This window comes from Panthera leo, chromosome D3, assembly GCF_018350215.1.
Source record: "Panthera leo isolate Ple1 chromosome D3, P.leo_Ple1_pat1.1, whole genome shotgun sequence".
Classification (NCBI taxonomy): Eukaryota; Metazoa; Chordata; class Mammalia; order Carnivora; family Felidae; genus Panthera; species Panthera leo.
In genome coordinates, this window is record NC_056690.1 from 34,813,786 (window position 1) to 34,832,576 (window position 18,791).

The 18,791-nt window shown below is 35.9% G+C and overlaps 1 protein-coding gene across 2 annotated transcripts in view; it reads right to left on the minus strand.

Annotated features, from left to right (window-relative positions):
- Nucleotides 1-842: 842 nt before the first annotated feature.
- Nucleotides 843-18,791, minus strand: part of VAPA (VAMP associated protein A) — a 44,581-nt gene continuing 26,632 nt past the window's right edge. The window contains exons 3-7 of one of the 2 annotated variants that reach the window (XM_042911101.1): nt 18,321-18,424; nt 17,833-17,913; nt 9,215-9,349; nt 4,746-4,919; nt 843-1,622 (exon numbers count right to left, since the gene is read on the minus strand). In XM_042911101.1, coding sequence (XP_042767035.1) covers nt 1,464-1,622; nt 4,746-4,919; nt 9,215-9,349; nt 17,833-17,913; nt 18,321-18,424 — 653 coding nt within the window. In that variant the 3' untranslated portion in view covers nt 843-1,463. The remainder of the gene's footprint in view (nt 1,623-4,745; nt 4,920-9,214; nt 9,350-17,832; nt 17,914-18,320; nt 18,425-18,791) is intronic. The other variant, XM_042911102.1, reaches the window with a different exon arrangement.

Here is an 18,791-nt window from a genome sequence, read left to right on the forward strand (position 1 = left end):
CTGGGCCTAACATACTTCATTGTACCACATCAAGTCCCAAAGTCCAATTGCCCTTTCAGAAAGAAGTGCATCTTTTACAAAACTAACACATATTTTCAAGAATCAAGACTCACTTGTGACAGACTGCACTCAGTAGAAAACCCGAATATACTGTCTCTGGTTCCAAAGTTTTCTATGCTAGCACAAGTGAAATTAATGAATACGTAAGACTAAGTGCATGAAAGTATCATACCTTAAAATGCATATTTACACTGAAAATGTGTTTCACATTGACAGGTAGATTTGCAAAGGATAAAGTCATTTTCCACAAAGAAAATTCCCAAGGCTTGCTTCGTAATTCCAAATTTCCGTAACAAAAATTTCCTCTTGATGTCAGATTGGACAGGAAAAACAGCTACTTTTAACTATTATTATGAAATGTCCTAAAATAAAAGTAATTATTAGGCTGGTTAAAAAGCACTTGACGAGAACCACGAAGAATTAGTCTTCCTTGAGAAGACACTAGAAGAAACTGTTAAGAATGGGATAAATCAAATGCAACAGAGCCACAAGGCACATACATATAAACTGACTAAAATTACAGTATTTTTATTCTCATGGGTTTCCTTATTTTATATTATCTTGAAGACAAACTGTAATCTTCCAAAATACCAAAAGTAGCTTGAAATGTTATCAATTCCTTTCCTTAACAGAATGAGGACTTTTAACTACAAATACTGTAATATATGAAAGGGTTTCAATACAAGATAAAATTATGCATCATAAACTTCAAATTACCACACAGTGGACTCCCTGGTATCCCCACCTAATGACACGACACACAAACAAGCTATCGAGCAAGAATCTGTTAACAGTTTTATTTTTTTTTATGTTAAATACCATGGGACAGGATTGTAAGGATGAAAAACTCAGTCAACAACTGCCTCACAAGGGATAAGAAAAATTCTGCCATGATATTAGCAAAGGTAAAGGAGAAAATTTACACTGTAAGAGGCACCATTTCCCCACAGAATACCTCTTGGCATTTCCTGAATGAGTGGGATTAGCAATCTAAATAAATCATATTTCAAGAGGTAACAGCAACAGATAAAATTTAAAGGGATTATTAAAATAACATTTACAAGACTCTGAACAATTCTTGAACTCTTATTAAAACCACAAAGAAAGAACAATTCTTTATTTATGAATTTCATAAAGGACTGAATGTGCAACTGACATCTGCTAGTGATGATCTGGTAATATACAATTTGTCCAGGAGCCGAACAGTTTGTTTTATTGTGTTGTCTAACCGTAAGAGATCATTAAAGGCAAAGCCTATATGACGCTGTATACACAAAAAAAAAAAAAAAAAAAAAAAAAAAAAAAATGGTCACCGTGGGCCATACTACCAGTGAAATGGTAGGTAAACAAATCTTTTTCTGGTCAAGAGAAAAAAAAAGAAATAGCACTCTGCATGCTTCACTCTACAAGATGAACTTCCCTAGAAAGAACCCGATGAAAATGGCTGCAATTACGACAAGAAGGGAAGGAAGAGGACTGGCGACATTATCTCTGAAGGATGCAGCTGAGGTGGATCCAGGTTTATCCGAATGTGCTACCTTTCTGAGCCTTAAGCCTTCATCCTAGAAAAAAACATACGCACAAAAAGAGGTTTTAAAAACAAGTATGCACACGGTAAAACTGCCAAACTAAAAATCTATGGGCAGAAAGCAGATCAGTGTGCACGTGGCTGGGATGGGAACAGGGATTAACCACACTAACCAGCATTAAGAAGACTTTCTAGGGTGATTTTAAAAACTAGAGCTGAAAATTGTACTCCTAACAAACTGAAAAATCAGGTACAGCTATATTTATACAGAAGGAAAACACCCTGCTAAAATGTACTAATACAAGTAAGGAAGAGTTCTGTGCATGCACTGATTTCCGTGGTGGCCCACAGTATTTTTACACTGGATACCAAAGACCACCAGGAACAAAGCTGTGGTGTGACAGGTTTATGGACACACTGCAACCAGGGCATCCACACAGCAGAGGCACAGGGACTATCTGGCCAAAAGAAAAGGCAGGATTTTACAAGATTTGGAGGAAGAGGGAATTTCAGGATAAAACTTAAGTAACAAGTGTTTTTGATAAACTCAAAGCAGGAGGCCCCTGTGTCAGCACTGGGTCTTGACTACAAAGGAGACACCAAATCCTGCTTCCTCGGAAACAACAAACTACAACAGCTACGGAATGTTGTATACAGAACCCACCCCCTCTTTTGACACCGTGCCCCTAGATCTGGAGAGAAAGGCTGCTTCCCTGTGTCAAAGTGACTCAGATCCTCTAGGCAAGAGTGGGTCGCTTGGTTCTTACTGATATGATTTCACACAGCAATGTTTTCTGACAGTATGATTTTAGGGGACAAGGTTTCTCAGTAAGAAAGCAGAAGTCACTCAAAGTAGGAAGTTGTTAGGACCCTTTACCGGCCAGCCACAGTGTGACCTTGGGAAAAATACTGGTATCTGTTACCTAGGCAACTGACTTTATCTGTGTCCATCATCCCAGCCAGATGAATGACAGGGCAGATTTTTACTTCCTTAGTGCAAGCTAATTTTTCTTTTCTCACATTGATTTCTCTAGTATGCTTACTAATACCAAGTAAAAGAGTCCACCTCAGCTCATACTGTTTTACGGGCAATTAGCAGATTCTCTGAGGGTTTGTGGGATTTTTTTTTTTGTCTTATGTTCATTAGTCCTGTGTGAAGAGAACAATGATTCTCAAACCTGGCACGAACTTTAGAGAATCCTCCTAGTGATTCTGATTTCCTAGGTCTGGGGAGGGCCTAGACATACGTATTTTTAAAAAGCGCTAAGAGAGTCAGATGCACAGCCTGGTTAAGAACCATAGGCCTAGAGAGATAAAAAGGAAAAGTGATCAGACATGTTCAAGAAAGTTAATCTGCCAACAAATTATCATGGGCCTTATGTATGAAATGTTAAAGGGCCTGTAACTGATTCTATAAGCCAATGGTCTTCAAGTTCTTTGGTTTCACCTTTTAAACAGCAGAATGCTTTTTCAAATAACATCTCCTACAGAACATCAGCCTATAAAGAGAGACCAGCACCCAAATCTCACTCACCTCTCTCCCCGTCCACTCTTCCTATTTTCCAGCCCTGCCCTACTTATGCTATTCTTACTATTTCCACTTCTCCCCTCCCGCAAAGAGAGGAACAAATGTACTGAGTATGCTAAGGAGCACATCTTTCATCAAAGAAGAGAACTGTGCCACGGAAGTCATGGCAGATAAAATAAAGGTAACGAAAACAGGATCCTTAAAAATCTATGGTGTGTAGATATAGGTGTGAAATGAAGATAATCTTTCCACTATCCAGAGAGGTGCTGGGGGCCCCTGAGGGGTACTGTGAAACAGGAAGATAGACAATTATTTCAGCAAAGATCAATTCAAGATACAGTGCCTCTGATCCAGAGTACATATAGTTCTATATACATCCAACAGATGGAATAATCAAATGTAGATTAAGTCCCTTCGTTTAGCTTATTTATTACTTCTATACATTTTTGTATCATCTACTTTTGATACAAAAAGCTTCAAAGCCTAAAAAGGTAATTTAAAAGTATTCAGGTCTTGAAATAAGTAATTATTTTTCAAAGGTATATTATTAATACACTCCACACATATTCAAATTAGTCCTCATCCACCAGTTCATCCATTTATTCATATATATGAATGACTACTGTATGCATGTTCTATGAATGCAAAGATGAATGAGTACAGTCCTTGCCCCCAAAAGCACTACCACCCACTAGAGGGAGAAAGACCTCCGACAAACAGGAACAGTAACTTGACAGAGTCTTCACGGAAACAAAGGAGACAGCATTCCAAAACCGTGTTTCTTGTCTTCTAAGGGGAAGAAAGTCCTAGAAAAGGTTATACTGAAAAGATGACAAGAACCGAGTACCAAAAGACAAGAGCACGTGTATGAAAATGCTGGTCAGGGCAGAACAGGATTTCAGGGCATTCCAGTCAGAAGGAAAAATTTGAGAAAGCGAAAAAGAGATCATAATCAGAGAGGCTTCTTCAGGATACTCTAGTCCAACGCTGTCCAATACAAACATAACATGAGCTTCAAATGTGAGCCACTTACATACTTTTACATTTTCTAACACCACGTTGAAAAGGTAAAAAGAAAATGGTTAAATGAATTTTAATAATAAAATGCAATCCAACAGAACCAAAATTCAATCCAATATATTCCATTTTACTCAATCCCATATAACCAAAATACTATTTCAATAAATAACAATATAAAAAAGATCTATTTTACTTTTCTGTACTAAGTCGAATAAATCAAGGAGTATTTTACACTCCCAACGTGTGTCAATTCAAACCCCATTTCAAGTGCTGAACAGCCTCCTATGTCCCTACTTTGTGGGGCAGCACCATTTCAGGCGCTTCACATGACTAGGGCATATGTGAAGGAAGTTACTAACAAGAGAGGAAGCTTAATGCCACAGGCCAGATCACAAATAACTAGGACATCTAGTAGGGAAGGAACCTGCAGGCAAAGAGAAGCCATGGTAAAACTGTAAAAGAGGCCAGAGTAGGAAGCAAAGACATAATCAAATTAGAAAAAAGAACTGACCAAGGATAAATTTAAAAACGGACAGATAAAATGGCCTAATAATATTCACATATCCTATGCCTTCATTTAACCCAACTTATTTTCAAAAAGCAACTTACTCTCAGGTGTCGATTTTCTTCTGATAGTTTCATCATTTCTCCCTGAAGTCTTTTACATTCTTCCATGAGTTTCCTTGTTTCAGTATCATTGAGTGAAACACTATGCGGTTTTGGCATGGGTCCATCTTGTTTAGAGGCGTTCAGTGGAACAGTTTTGCTGGGTTCCAGATCATTCTGTATTACAAAGACAGTGGGACTTTTTTAACTAACCAAATCTCCTTAGAGATTTTAAACAAATAAATACAAGTTGAAACTCCACACTTTTCTTTTCCAAAAAAATTATTTAAATGCAAATTTTTGAGGTTGTGATTCCATTAATACAAATTTTTTTTTAATTCCAAACATTACAGTCATCTGTGAACAATTTTTAGAAGGACTAAATCAATAAAGGTCGGCAGTTAGAGAAGTCAAAATAAGCAGCCCACTCCCTCCTCTAGTCCCCAAACCCTCTGCACTTACCTCTACCATAGCACTTATCATATATCATAATAATGTATTTTTGATGTTCTTTCCTACAACACTTCAAAGGCTAGGAGAGCAAGAGTCATTTCTCTTTGCATTTACCCCTAAACCCAGCACTTTGGCCAAGAGTGGTTATTCAATGAAAAGTATGCTGACTGACGCCAACCAAAATCCAAATATGAAGGTCATTTTTAGTGCTCTGATTCTGCAATTCAAATGAGATTGGAGGGGGGGGGGACATTATCGTAATAATTCCAATGAAATTAGGAGACTACCTAAGAAAAACATTTAAAAGAAAACCTAACTTCTATTAATGGGAAAAATAACTGAAGGATATAAACACCAGAGGGGAGATAATGAACACAAACATATCATGGGGAAAAAAAGAGAAGGGGAGTTAAACGTAAATGATTCTTTCAAATCATTTTGAACACTGTTTGCTTTAATTCATGAAACTTAATATGGAATCACCATAGCGCTTAGACAGTTTTAAAACTGTGAGCCCCAAAATTGTCATTCTTACCAGCTTACCCAATATAGGTAAACATCTAGGGCAGTGCCTAATTGAGTAAGCGTTCCTGAGCCTGTGGTCTAACGTGCCTCAATATCCTTTGCCCTTATGTCATTTATACTATCACACACACATCTTAACAGTTATTAGTGCAATGAATCATCTCTTTAACTAAAATTTTACTTGCTAGAAATTTAACATGTTAGATTTTAAAAATTGTTTTATTCAGATAGAAGCTCTAAAAAAACACTTCAACTTTATGGCATTCCACAGTCCTCAGTAAGATTTAATTATAGGTTACACACCTATCACACCATCCCAGGTTCCAAATTTATATTAAATGTAAATAGTTGTTTGTTCAAGGAGTAAAACTAGTATTTCTTATGAAAGGAATGTGATTTGATCACTATCCCTAAATCCATTAAAAATTAATAATGTTATAATGAGGTTCCAATGTGCAACACCACATATCTGACCTGTCAACACTCAAGAGTTTTATATTTTCCTTCAGAAGCTTCTCAGGCTGTGATGGGTTTCTAAGAAGCCTACTTCCAATTTCCTCCTCTGAGTTTTTCTCTTGCTAGCTTTCTTGTTCTTCACCCTATCCTCCCTTGTCCCTCTCTATTATTAAAAATCTGTATCAGATCTATCTTCTCTCCACCAATCTTCTCTTTCCCTTAATAGTAATTAGAATTCATTTCAAAATGACTTTTCAAGTATGCTCCAATTCCAACCTAGAACAAGTCCAAATTCTGAAAATAAGGGCAGTTCACTGCCTTCCTCTATAAAGATGAAACCAACAGTCAATACTACGGCAACTAAAGAATCCTCAGGTTCTAAGAATTTGGAAAAAAATTGACTCATACCAGAATGTTGACTAAAAATTAAGAGGAGATACATGAGGCCAATAAGAGAAAAAAATTAAAATGTAGAATCCTCAAAATCTTCACAACTGGCTTTTTTATTTTTAAATAAATTCTTTAAATTCCAGAAAATTTAGAATTATGAGAGGGAAGGAGAGCAAACTACCAATCTCATCAACTCAGCCCAACTATTATTTAAATAGTATCTTCCAGGGGCGTCTGGGTGGCTCAGTCAGTTGAGGATCCGACTTCGGCTCAGGTCATGACCTCACAGTTCGTGGGTTTGAGCCCCACATCAGGTTCTGTGCTGACAGCTTGCTCAGAGCCTGCAGCCTGCTTCGGATTGTGTCTCCCTCTCTCTCTCTCTCTCTCTCTCTGCCCCTCCCCTGCTTGTGCTCTGTCTCTGTCTCTCAAAAATAAATAAATGTTAAAAAAAAAAAATTCAAATAGTATCTTCCAATATTTTCTCATATGCACATTTTATAAAACCAGCATGCACTGTAACATTTTTATCGTTATCCATTTATATGTATATGTTTTATCATTTTAAATGACATGGTGAAATTAATTATTCTGTGCCTAACTAAAATTACTTAAGATGCCTGGGTGGTTCAGTCAGTTAAGCCTCCAACTCTTGAATTCAGCTCAGGTCACTATCTCAAGGTCGTGAAATGGAGCCCATGGAGCTCCATGCTCAGTGTGGGGCTGGCTTGATATTCTCTCTTTCCCTCTGCCCCTCCCGGGCTTGTGTGTACAGGTGTGCACACTCTCTCAAAAAATAATAAATAAACATCTCACTCTTGTTACACATTTGATGGGTAGCTTCCCTCTCTCCAGCACTTTAAATAACATGTCAACAAATATCTCTCATTGGTAGAATTTGATTTTTCTTTTCACTGAAATTTTTCTTAATGTTATATTGCTTTTATAACAAAAGGAAAATGTCATAACCAATTTGTGGAGCATAAACATATAGAACACAAAGGATACAGTGAAGCTTAAACACATTTTCAACAGTGAATCAAGTAAGACATAAAACAAGTTACTTGGAGTACACTTCCACCAGATACTATTATTTAGGCCCCCTACAAACCAGTCAACATACGTAGCAGATGCAATGAAATCTAATTTATTTGTGTATATTTAAAGTATAAGCATATATAACCTAACTTAATTGGGAGTTTAAAAAAAAAAAAAAAAAGACAGGGAGTTGGGCAGGGGGCTGAGTCATTCATGTAGCAACCATCTGAAGAGCCTGATGGGAACACTAAGGCTGCTGGGACTTTAAGTATATACTTCCGTTCAGGAGCTCCATTAGTGAGGTTTGGCTCCAGGAAAACAGCTCATTCCTTGAGAGTTGCTTCAGAAACTGGTCCAGAAAGAAGAGACTGGTTGCTCTGAGAACCATGAAACAAGCACACTAGAAGGATTCAACATGCTGTGACTCTTAGGAAACTTGATGAATAGTAACAGTATATGAACATTATATTTAACACTGCAAACTAGAATAAATGGGAAGGTCAAGGCCATGGTATCCAGTAAGACAAGAAACTATGCCACATCTTGTACATTTTCCACTATTTTAGATTATTGAGCCTCTCTGCAGTAATCCCTTTCCATCCATGTATTATAGAATTCACTTCCGTATTCCTTTTTAACAACCTTCAGAATTTCAATTCTAATATTTTAAATTATTCCTGTTAGAGGTAATCAGAAAAAGAGAGCAAGGGATTGGAAACAGAAGGGGAAAAGTAAAATAGAAGGCAAAACAGGTGTTTGCAAGTGAAGCCCTGAGGACAAAGGAGCTAAAGAATTTAACTACACGGCTACGTTCTTGCGAGTATTAGCAGTTAAGGGGTATAAATGTACGCAAAGGGAATTAAAAGACTAACACTAACAGCTAACTGTTAGTTAGCTGTTCAAACTATGGGGTTCCTGAAGTTTCTAGCAAGCAAACAACGGTAAAGAGAATCATATAGCAATCATTACACCACCCAAAGTCACCATTTATCTTATTGATGTGCTGTCATCTTACTTGAGTGAATGTTAACTGCACACACACACATACAAACACACACGTTCAACTATGACCTAAGATATTTAGGGTTTAACCACAAATTCTCCTACCATGGGTACTGTAAATAACTAACTATAACAGTTAAAGAGGGGTTACCATTATTTGTGTTTGATAACAAAATATAAAATAGTAATTTTATTTATCTTTTTAAAAAATATATATGACAAAATACTTGCCTGGATAGCAACATTTGCCAGCTCCTGCCTTTACTGCTCATCTATTCAAACAAACTCCTAACTCCTTTTTTAGAGAATGCTCCCCAAATCTCAATGAAAGAAAAAATTATACCAACTTCATAATAATGTTCAACTTCCATTTGTCCTGCTCACTACTGAGATTTTATTAAGTATTCAATTTGCTTTTTTAGAACAGAGAATAGTTTCGGTGCATGATTTTCAAGCAATTTGTGGTTCTATTGTATTTTTAAACATGGCTAAAATGTCAATTCTATCTGCTTCACATAATACACTCAATACCATATACGTGCTAGGTAACTACATTAACGTAACCAGTAACACTAGCAGACTCCTATAGCTGTTAGCTCCCTAAAACAAACCTTCTGCTTCTCCTGTTTGAACACACTGAGTCCCCTGGGGTCATTCTTCGTATTATAACTGGCAGGTGTTGGAACTGTGTTGTTGATGCTGCTCATTGAAGCGACAGCCGGAGCAGTCCCTGGTGGAGTTATACCCTGAGGTAGCATGGGAAACATATTCTCAGATTCACAAACTGACTTCTCCTGCATGGTACTGGGAATGACTAACAGAGAAATCATTAGGCTCTAAAACATTCACATTTTATTCTATAAAAATATATTATGCATTAAGATAAAACGCTAATAATAACTATGTTAAAGCAAAAAGTACAAAAATTTCTGAACTAGCTTTTTATATTATTTCCCAAACAAAATTACCTAAGATCAATTTGCATTATACTAATTAAATGTATAATCCTTATTCAATTTATGCTCGCCTCATGTTGTCCTAAAATGAATACCTTCTAATTTTGCACTCTTAATTTTCATTGCTAATCAATCCTTGTCAATATTTGAAAAACAAGCACTTGATGTTTTCTTACCTTTGGTGACACTCAGCCTGAACAATTTTAAATTAAATGAATTTTTCCCCTTGAGGTTCAAAAAATTTATTTTATAAACCTGTCCTGTACTCAACACCCACACCCACACCCACACACACACCCTTCCCAGGACCAATAAACAAACTTAAGGATGCACATAACATTCCAGTTTACCAGTATCTCCATAGTTTTATTCCTATTTTCTCAAATTCCTTTAATATAGATGAAAATAATATGATACCAAAAGTTGAAACACACTCATAAATAATACTTATTGACATCTAGAGATCACTGTATATGACTATGAGAACTCCATCTCACTTAATAATGCAGTCCCCAATCTGTTCTTTGTCTCAATACAAAACAATGTATATTTAATCATAAAATATCTTTATACAGAAGACCACAGAAAATCCTTGTTCTTGACAATCCATTAGTCTTCATTAAGATAAACTGATATTTTTTCCTAGAAAATATGTCATTAACATATATTAAATGGAGGGCATAAATGAAATGCAATACATTTAGGAAATCTGACAAACATCAAGAATAATTGGAGGCCTCAAAATAAACCAAAAAAATTTTTAATTGAACACAAAGAATTAGGTGATAAAACATCACAAATAACAAGCTAATTAAAACCACATTCAATCATGAAAAAAAACACTTCCACTAAACACTAGATTTCATAATACACAGTTGATAATAACTAAAAAGAGCTAATAATTCCAAGAACCCAACTTTGTAAAATATAAAGTAGTCAACACTTTAGTATCCTCTGCCTCCTCCAGCTGTCAACAACTCAGGGAACATGCTGAATGGCTCCTGTGCTGAACACAACTCAACTCAAAGACTTTCTGCCATTAATTTACTGAAATATATCCAAAGACCTGCATTCCCTAAAACTAGGATGACCACAAATTTTAGCACACTTAAGGACAGTATTAGTTAATGCTTGCTGTCCTGGAATAATTATTAGTAGCACCTTCATTTACGACAAAAAGGTTCCTGAAATCCTAGGTCACTCCATCTATGATGCAGATCAAAGAACTATGTCCCAAAAAGAAGCCCACTCTAATGATGGCTCAAATAAATTAGAACTGTTTTGTCAAGAAATGATTTCTTTAAATTACAAAAATTATAAAACAAGAACCCAAGCACTATACACTTCTAAAGCTGGTACCTTTCTTACCACAGAACTTCAGTCTTTTTTTTTATATATATTCAGTATCAAGGTCCTACAAACCTAAAGAAATCAACAAAATAGTAACACTTCCTTTTCCACTATTCTTAGAACATGTAAATGCCTTAAAACCAACAGCAAACCTAAAAGATCCAGATCCTCAAACAGGTAAGGTTCACTTACATAATGTAATTAAATGCCCATCTACTCCTTTTGGGAGCAAAATGGGTAAGGTGCTGGGAGCACAATGAGAAAGTGGGATGGGGTGGTTAATGTAAGATACACTGACTCAACATCAGAGTTTGAAACCTGCTATCTACAGGATAGCAACTTGGAGAAGACAGCATCAGCAACTCTGACAGCTACTGTGTTATCTGCTTTGTGGATACTAACCAAATTCTTCTGAGTTGACTACTAAAGATCAAAAATGCCAATGATCAACGCTTTAAACGTGTAAGGGACCACTAAGTGGATATACATCTCAACTGCTCTGACCAGTAAATAAGGCTAAATACAAAGTACATATGTCACCCTTAAAGAAAGTATATTAAACCTGAAGTTGTCACCAACAACTTAGTTAACTTAGTTAAAAACTAAACTGAAATTCTGCTTAAATTAACATACTTTTTATAACGTATTAATAAATTAAAAAAAGAACAAAGGGCCAAATGAATTTACAGTGATCTTAACTATAAACTAAAAAATGTATTTGTACTCTACTTTTAAAAATATACATTACCTTTTAATGTTTATTTATTTTTGAGAGACAAAGAAACAGAGTGCAAGCAGGGGAGGGGCAGAGAGAGAGGGAGACACAGAATCTGAAGCAGGCTCCAGGCTCCGAGCTGCCAGCACAGAGCCCGACGTGGGACTCGAACACATGAACTGTGAGATCAAGACATGAGCTGAAGCCAGACGCTCAACTGACTGAGACACCCAGCCGCCCCTCATAACATTTTTTAAATGTATTTTCCTTGAATAAGGGACTGTCATCTTTAATCAATTTGTCAAAGTGAGGATTCAGCTTCATATAGCATTTTATCAATTTATTTGTAGTAAACTAACAAACTTTGTCTAAGTATAACACCACTGAATAATGCCCTAATTTCCAGGGCTCAGACAGTTAAGCATCTGACTCTTGATTTAGCTCAGGTCATGATCTCATGGTCTGGAGGACTGAGCCCCACTGCTTGGGATTCTCTCTTTCTGCCTCTCCTTTGCTCGCACGCACAGGCATATATTCTCTCTCTCTCAAAATAAATAAACATTTAAAATAAGAAGAAGAATGCCCTAATTTCCTAACAGCAAGCTTCATGCTAAACTGAAGGTAAATATACAGAAAAAGGATGTTAAGTAATTTTGTAACTTTATCTATAATGCTAGAAAGAAGCTAGTATGTCAAACATACTAAGGTATTTAAACAGGTTTATAAACTTCATCTGTATACAATACTGACCTGGAAATGACAAGACACAGTTATCAACATGAATAAAGTACTATAAAACAGGGTGTTTTATATGTATTTATATATTATTTATATATATTTATAAATATATATTTACATATATAAGATTTTCTCAATTGTTAAATATTACATATTATAGTTGTTATAATAAACAAAAACTTTATACATAAAGTTATAAATAAACAAAAACTATACACCAGATTTGGTTACTTTGAGGCTTCTTATTTTCTACAAAAGATGAGAAGCAGTATTAAACAGGTGAGTTGACAGAAAGTCACCTAACAACTCTGAAAGAACTTGGGGGTGTGCTTCTCAGGTTGTCCTTCTCAATAATGAAGATTTCTTGTAGCATCTGCAGACTAGTAGCACTACAAGAATGCATTTAAGCAGTAATAATCAGTGCTTCTCCAAAGCGTATTTTGCAGAACATCGATATTTATGAGAATTACGTTACATTAAAAAACAAATTTTGGATTAACATATTTCCTTTATTCAGGACCATTAATATGCATATGTGCAATGTGTTTATTGGGAGACATAGTACTTGTAGTATTTTTCCAAATTCACTGGACCACATAACCCTTTCGACCCAATACACTTTGGGAAATACTGCTTTATAAAACTGTGTTTCAGTCCATCTTTTTAAAACAAGCACATTACTCAATTAAGGCCACCTCTAGATAGTATAGATGCAATTTTTTTATACATTTGAAGTGTATAAATTTGAAATACTGATATATTGAAATATTAAAAGTCTCATTTTATGTGCAAAACTGGAAAGGTGAATTCCGAACACTTAAAAATCCCCATCAGGGGCTCCTGGGTGGCTCAGTCGGTTAAGCATCGACTTTGGCTCAGGTCATGATCTCAGTCTGTGAGTTCAAGCTCCGTGTCGGGCTCTGCACTGACAGCTCAGAGCCTGGAGCCTGCTTCAGATTCTGTGTCTCCCTCTCTCTCTGTCCCTTACTCTACTTGTGCTCAGTCTCTCTCTCTCTCTCTCTCTCAAAAAAGTAAATAAATGTGAAGAAAAAAAAAAAAAAAAAAAAAATACCCATCAAGGAATCATGACAGCAAGGCTAGCAAGCCAACAGAGTCCATACATAACAACTGCAACTTACGTGATTCACTGGATACCTGCTGGGTACCCAGGGTCAGGGTTGGATTTTACACATTTTAAGTTATCCTACATCTCCAAAAACATATCCCAATCATAAGATCCAATCACTACCATAAGAAATAAAAGGAGACACACATCATCCTATGTGCTGCTAACATGATTTTAACATTAAACTTTTACCATCTAAAGAAGTGTCTTCAAATGACAATCAGGTTCCCATTCTAATCTTGGCCAAAAGAATGGTCTTACACAAAGTCTGACAAAACTAAAAATCATTGTTTTACCCCAGTGCCCAGACTGTGGTCTTCATATACCATCTCCCACTGAAAAATTTCAGAGCTTGTGAAAGAAGGGAATGATTCCAGGTCTGGGCCTGGAAATATCTTGCCATACTAGACATCAAGAAAATTCTCTGGGTGATGGGTATTAAGGAGGCACTTTTGTGATGAGCACTGGGTTCTATATGTAAGTAATGAATCACTAAATTCTACACCTAAAACCAGTTTTACCATATATGTTAACTTAGTAAATTTAAATAAAAACTTCCAATTAAAAGAAAAAAAATTCCCAAAGACAACTATAGTAAAAGGACTCAGGAACAAACAAGAGGAGGCTCCTGTATATGAGATCAATACTGATAGTAACTGCAAGGAGTTGAAACACAAACATGTTCAAGTCCATGAGTTTATAATAATGTGGGAAAGAGGGAGGGAAAAAGGGAGGGAAAGAAGGAGGAAGGGAGGCTGACTGATTGTAGTCACATCAGAGGGACGCCTGTGACCAACTCATTTTTTGAAAACCCAGAACTCAAGAGAAAGACAGGAAATTTCCCTTGCCTTTGCAAACTCTATACCACTGAATAAATAACCAAATACTAGATGAGCCAAATTTCTGTCTACAAATGTAACTAATAAAATGAAGAATGACAAAATATCATTATGCAATCTTAAATAAATTAATATACTAAACTATAGTTTCTCAATTTTGATTTTATTGTTGTTTGGGGCCAGATAATTCCTTGTGAGTGCAGTCTTAGGCACCACAGGAGCTAAGCAGCATCCCTGGCCTCTACCAACTAGATGCCTAGTTGAGAAAACCAAAAATGTCTCCAGACTGACAAATGTCCCCTCAAGGGCAATTATCCCTGGCTGAGAACCACTCACCCACACATTGCACACCAGTGGTTAGCGAACTTAACAAAAAACAACCCAACATTATATGCCTCCTTGAGAGAATGTATCACCACCCACAAAGCAGTCTTGCCTCTCCCCAGCCAGCAACAACAAATCAAAATCTGATCAAACCTCTAGATCTGATTTTAGGATATACGAAACAAGAAAAGTTAAACAACACCACAAAAAGATGCAATCAGCAAAATCTAGTCTATGGGTTAAAGTCTGTAAGAAAAAGCCAGCTTCTTCAACAAACAATTTGCAAGAGAAAAACAGAGAGGGAACCTACAGATTAAAGAGATTCAGGACCCATATCATCCAATAGCAGTATGTAGGCTTTATTTGAATCTCAACTGAAACAAACTGCAAAACAAATGGCATCTGAGACAAATTTGAATGCTGCCTGAATAGTTTGATATTAAATGATACCTTAAGCTAATTTTAAAGGCTTGATGAATAGTACAGTCATTAAATTATTTTTCCTTTTTTTAAAGTTACCTTTGAATGATATATACCAAAATAGTTACAGACAAAATTATATTACGTATGGGTTTGTCTTAATACGCGAAATGAAAAGTGGTGAGGGTTAGATAAAAGAAGGTTAACAATAAACTGGTAACTTAAAGCTGGTCAGGGGTTAACAGGCTCACTGTACCTTTGTAACTGGTTGAAGTTTTTTCAAATAAAATGTTTTTAAAAAATCATTATCTTTAACACTTATTCCTTACCATTTAAATAGGTAATAACTACACCACAAGCCCAAGTAGTTCTATTAGCAGAAATACATTCTGCAGCTAGTTCATCCAGGCTCAGAGGCAGATCGTGTCTGGAAGTACTTTGAAATTACTGAACAGACCTTAGGTTACTAATAATACCTGCTCTGAAAAGGTTCCAGGGCCAAACTATTTCTGTTCATGCTCCACGGTATGGGACTCCAGAAATTCCACTCAGTACTTACTCAAGCCCTTTAGCAGATCCAAAACCACTTTCTTGGATTACTAGTCTCCTCTATGGGGTACTTGAAACAGCTAGGCACTACTATCATAGCCATATCACTTCCATCAACTTCTGGTCTGGCTTTTTCCTCTTCATCAACAATATCAAGTACTTGCGTTCCAGCCTTTTTCACAGTTAGCCTCTCAAACTGTCTGCTACACAGAGTATAACAGAAGTCCAGGTAAAAAGCCAGTTCGTACTACGTTTATTAAGGAATTATAAAAGCTGACGTAAAACTCCAAGTGAGGAAATATGCAAGTGTGCTTTTCAAGTAAGTCAATCCTTATTCCATTCAGTTTTACTTTGGGGAACAGATCCAAAGGAAACAAAAACAGTACATCAAAGAGATACTGGCATCCCCATGTTCACTGCAATATTATTTACAACAGTCAAAACATGAAAACAACCTAAATGGCTACTGACTGATGAGTGGAATAGAGCAGTTGTGATATATATGGGGGGAGAGGGAGGGAGAGGAATAAAATGGAATATCATTCAGTCACAAAAAAGGAAATCCTGCCATCTGTGACAGTACGGATGGACCCTGAGGGCACTGTACTAAGTGAAGTCAGTCAGAGAAAGACAAATATTGTCTGATCTCACTTATATGTGGTATCTAAAAAACAAAAACAAAACAAACCTATGGACAAAGAGATCACATTTGTGGTTACCAGAGGCAGGGGGTAGGGAGATGGGGGATCTTGTTGAAGGTGGTCAAAAAGTATGATACTTCCAATTAAGAGACAAATTAAGTCCTGGGGATGTAATGCACAACATGATGACTATACCTAACACAGGTGTATGGTATATTTGAAAGTTAAGACAGTAAATCCTAAGAGATCTCATCACAAGGAAAAAAACATTTTTTTTTCCTTTTTTGTATCTAAATGGCATAATGGATGTTAACTAAACTTATTATGGTAACCATTTCACAATATATGTATGTTAAGTCATTATGTTGTACACGTTGAACTTGTACAATACTATATGTCAACTATATCAATAAAACTGGGAAAAAAATAAAATATTAGTCAACCCAGACAATGTGCTATTTATGTTTTCTCAGTTCCAATACTAAGAGCTATGCAAGCTATGAGCTTTCTAGCAGCATTGGCAAAAGACAGAGTAGACTACAAATGGGAAGCATAAACATGCCACTGAACCCCCACTTTCCAGTAAGAATATATGCATTTACATTTTTTATTTTTGGCAAATACCTCAACATGCCTTTAAAAGGGCATTAAAAAACACAAATAATTTGACTGACACCTAGTTACCATTCAGGGACTCTTTCATTTCAGCTTATCCTAAAAGAGGAACACAATAATTGAGCCCATGTATAAATCTAATCTGGGAATTTACTTTTCAATGGGGCAAATGGCTTCCAGATCAAGGCAACAGTCAGGTCACACTGTAACCTAACTGTACTCAACATTTCTATTTACCCACATTATTTTATATATTAAGTCACCAAAAGAAAAAACTCACTCAACTCAACTTTGTCTAGTCCCTCCTACAAATCACTGAAAAAGACTAAAATCTGAATTTAAGAAGGGGAATAGGGAAACTGACCACAACTCATCCTATACAATCACAGACGACTTTCCAAACTACACACATATATCTCTCAGTCCTCCAAACTGTATCTGCCTCACATCAACCCAAAAGCAACACAGAAATTACTTACTAAGAAATAAAATCATATGGATTTTGACCAAAATCAATAGTAAGTAAAATACCTGGCAATAGCCAAACTTGGGAATAAACTGCTTGTTCATGTAAATTACATCTTTTATCCCCAGATTGCTGGTATACAGTTGTCAAAAAGGAGTTTATGTCTATTATTTAATTATATTTACGCATATATATGTCTCACTCTAACGAACTTGAAGTGGTTTAAAAAGTGGCAAAAATTGGGGAGAATTAACTGATTCTTCTCCATCATGCAGATTGTATCTAAAAGCATTTTTCTTCTTGAATGGACAAAATGTTCTAAAATGAAAAAAGCGTCTCAAGTTTTTTAAAAACTTAAATAAAGCACTGAATCTTATAAAGTAGAAGAGCATCATTACACAACCCAAAAAGGCCAAAAAGAGAAGCAAAATTCATCTCAAAGTAAACGAGAACTTAACAGCCTCCAATCTTCTTACATTTTCCTACTTACCAATTTATCATTTTCATTGGGCATTTCAAATACACATCTCAATTTAGAATCCATTAATTCATCAGGTTTTGCCTCTTTCCACTACAAACAAACAAAACCAAACATGAGACAGAGAAAGCACGACCATGACAAATAGGTTTCCCCTCAGGGACAACCGTAGCTGTCTGAAGCAGGGGTAGTCAGGAGGCACGGCTGCACCCTGATATTGATCACTCTGCCACTGTTATCAAGCAACGCCACAGAACTGTTTACAAAATCCTAAAGAAACCTACTATCGCCAGCATTCTTAGTAGTAGCATTTCTGAAGTGTTTCTAAGAAATAGTATTTCTACTATTTCAAAATTCTTTCATTTTTGAAATTATCTGTATTAAACAGATTTACAAGTTTTTTTTTATTTTAAAAATTAGCTTTCTCAACTGAGAACTATACAAATCCATGGTTTAAAAAACATTCCCCAAAATAAATTCGGTTTCACATCTATACTTACCACAGCTTCCATATCTGAAGTGTTTGGTGGAGCAAAAATTGTTTGTACCATAAACTTGTGTTTACTCTTCTCATTGGGATCATAGTCAAAAGGCTGTAGCATTACTAAATAAGAAAAAAGGACACATTACTTTGTGTATTCTGAATGTGTTTGCTTCTTATCACTCCTATTACCTCATTCACTAATATGCCAATTTAAAGAAAACCAGAAAGAGTTCAAGAAACCTAATACTGGATTATTTACAGTAAGGATCCAGAATCACCTTTATAGCTCCAACTATTTTAACAACCCACAAAATAAATAGCTATTTAAAAAATAAATATAAACCTATGATTGTCCCCTCTAAATTCGGGTTTGGGTAAATTTTCTAAATATTGCCGACATTAACTAGGATAATACCTGTAAACTCAGATTAAAATCTAGTAAATTGTTTATTAAAACTAGGCATAAATATAAGGCTTCATTTTGGTA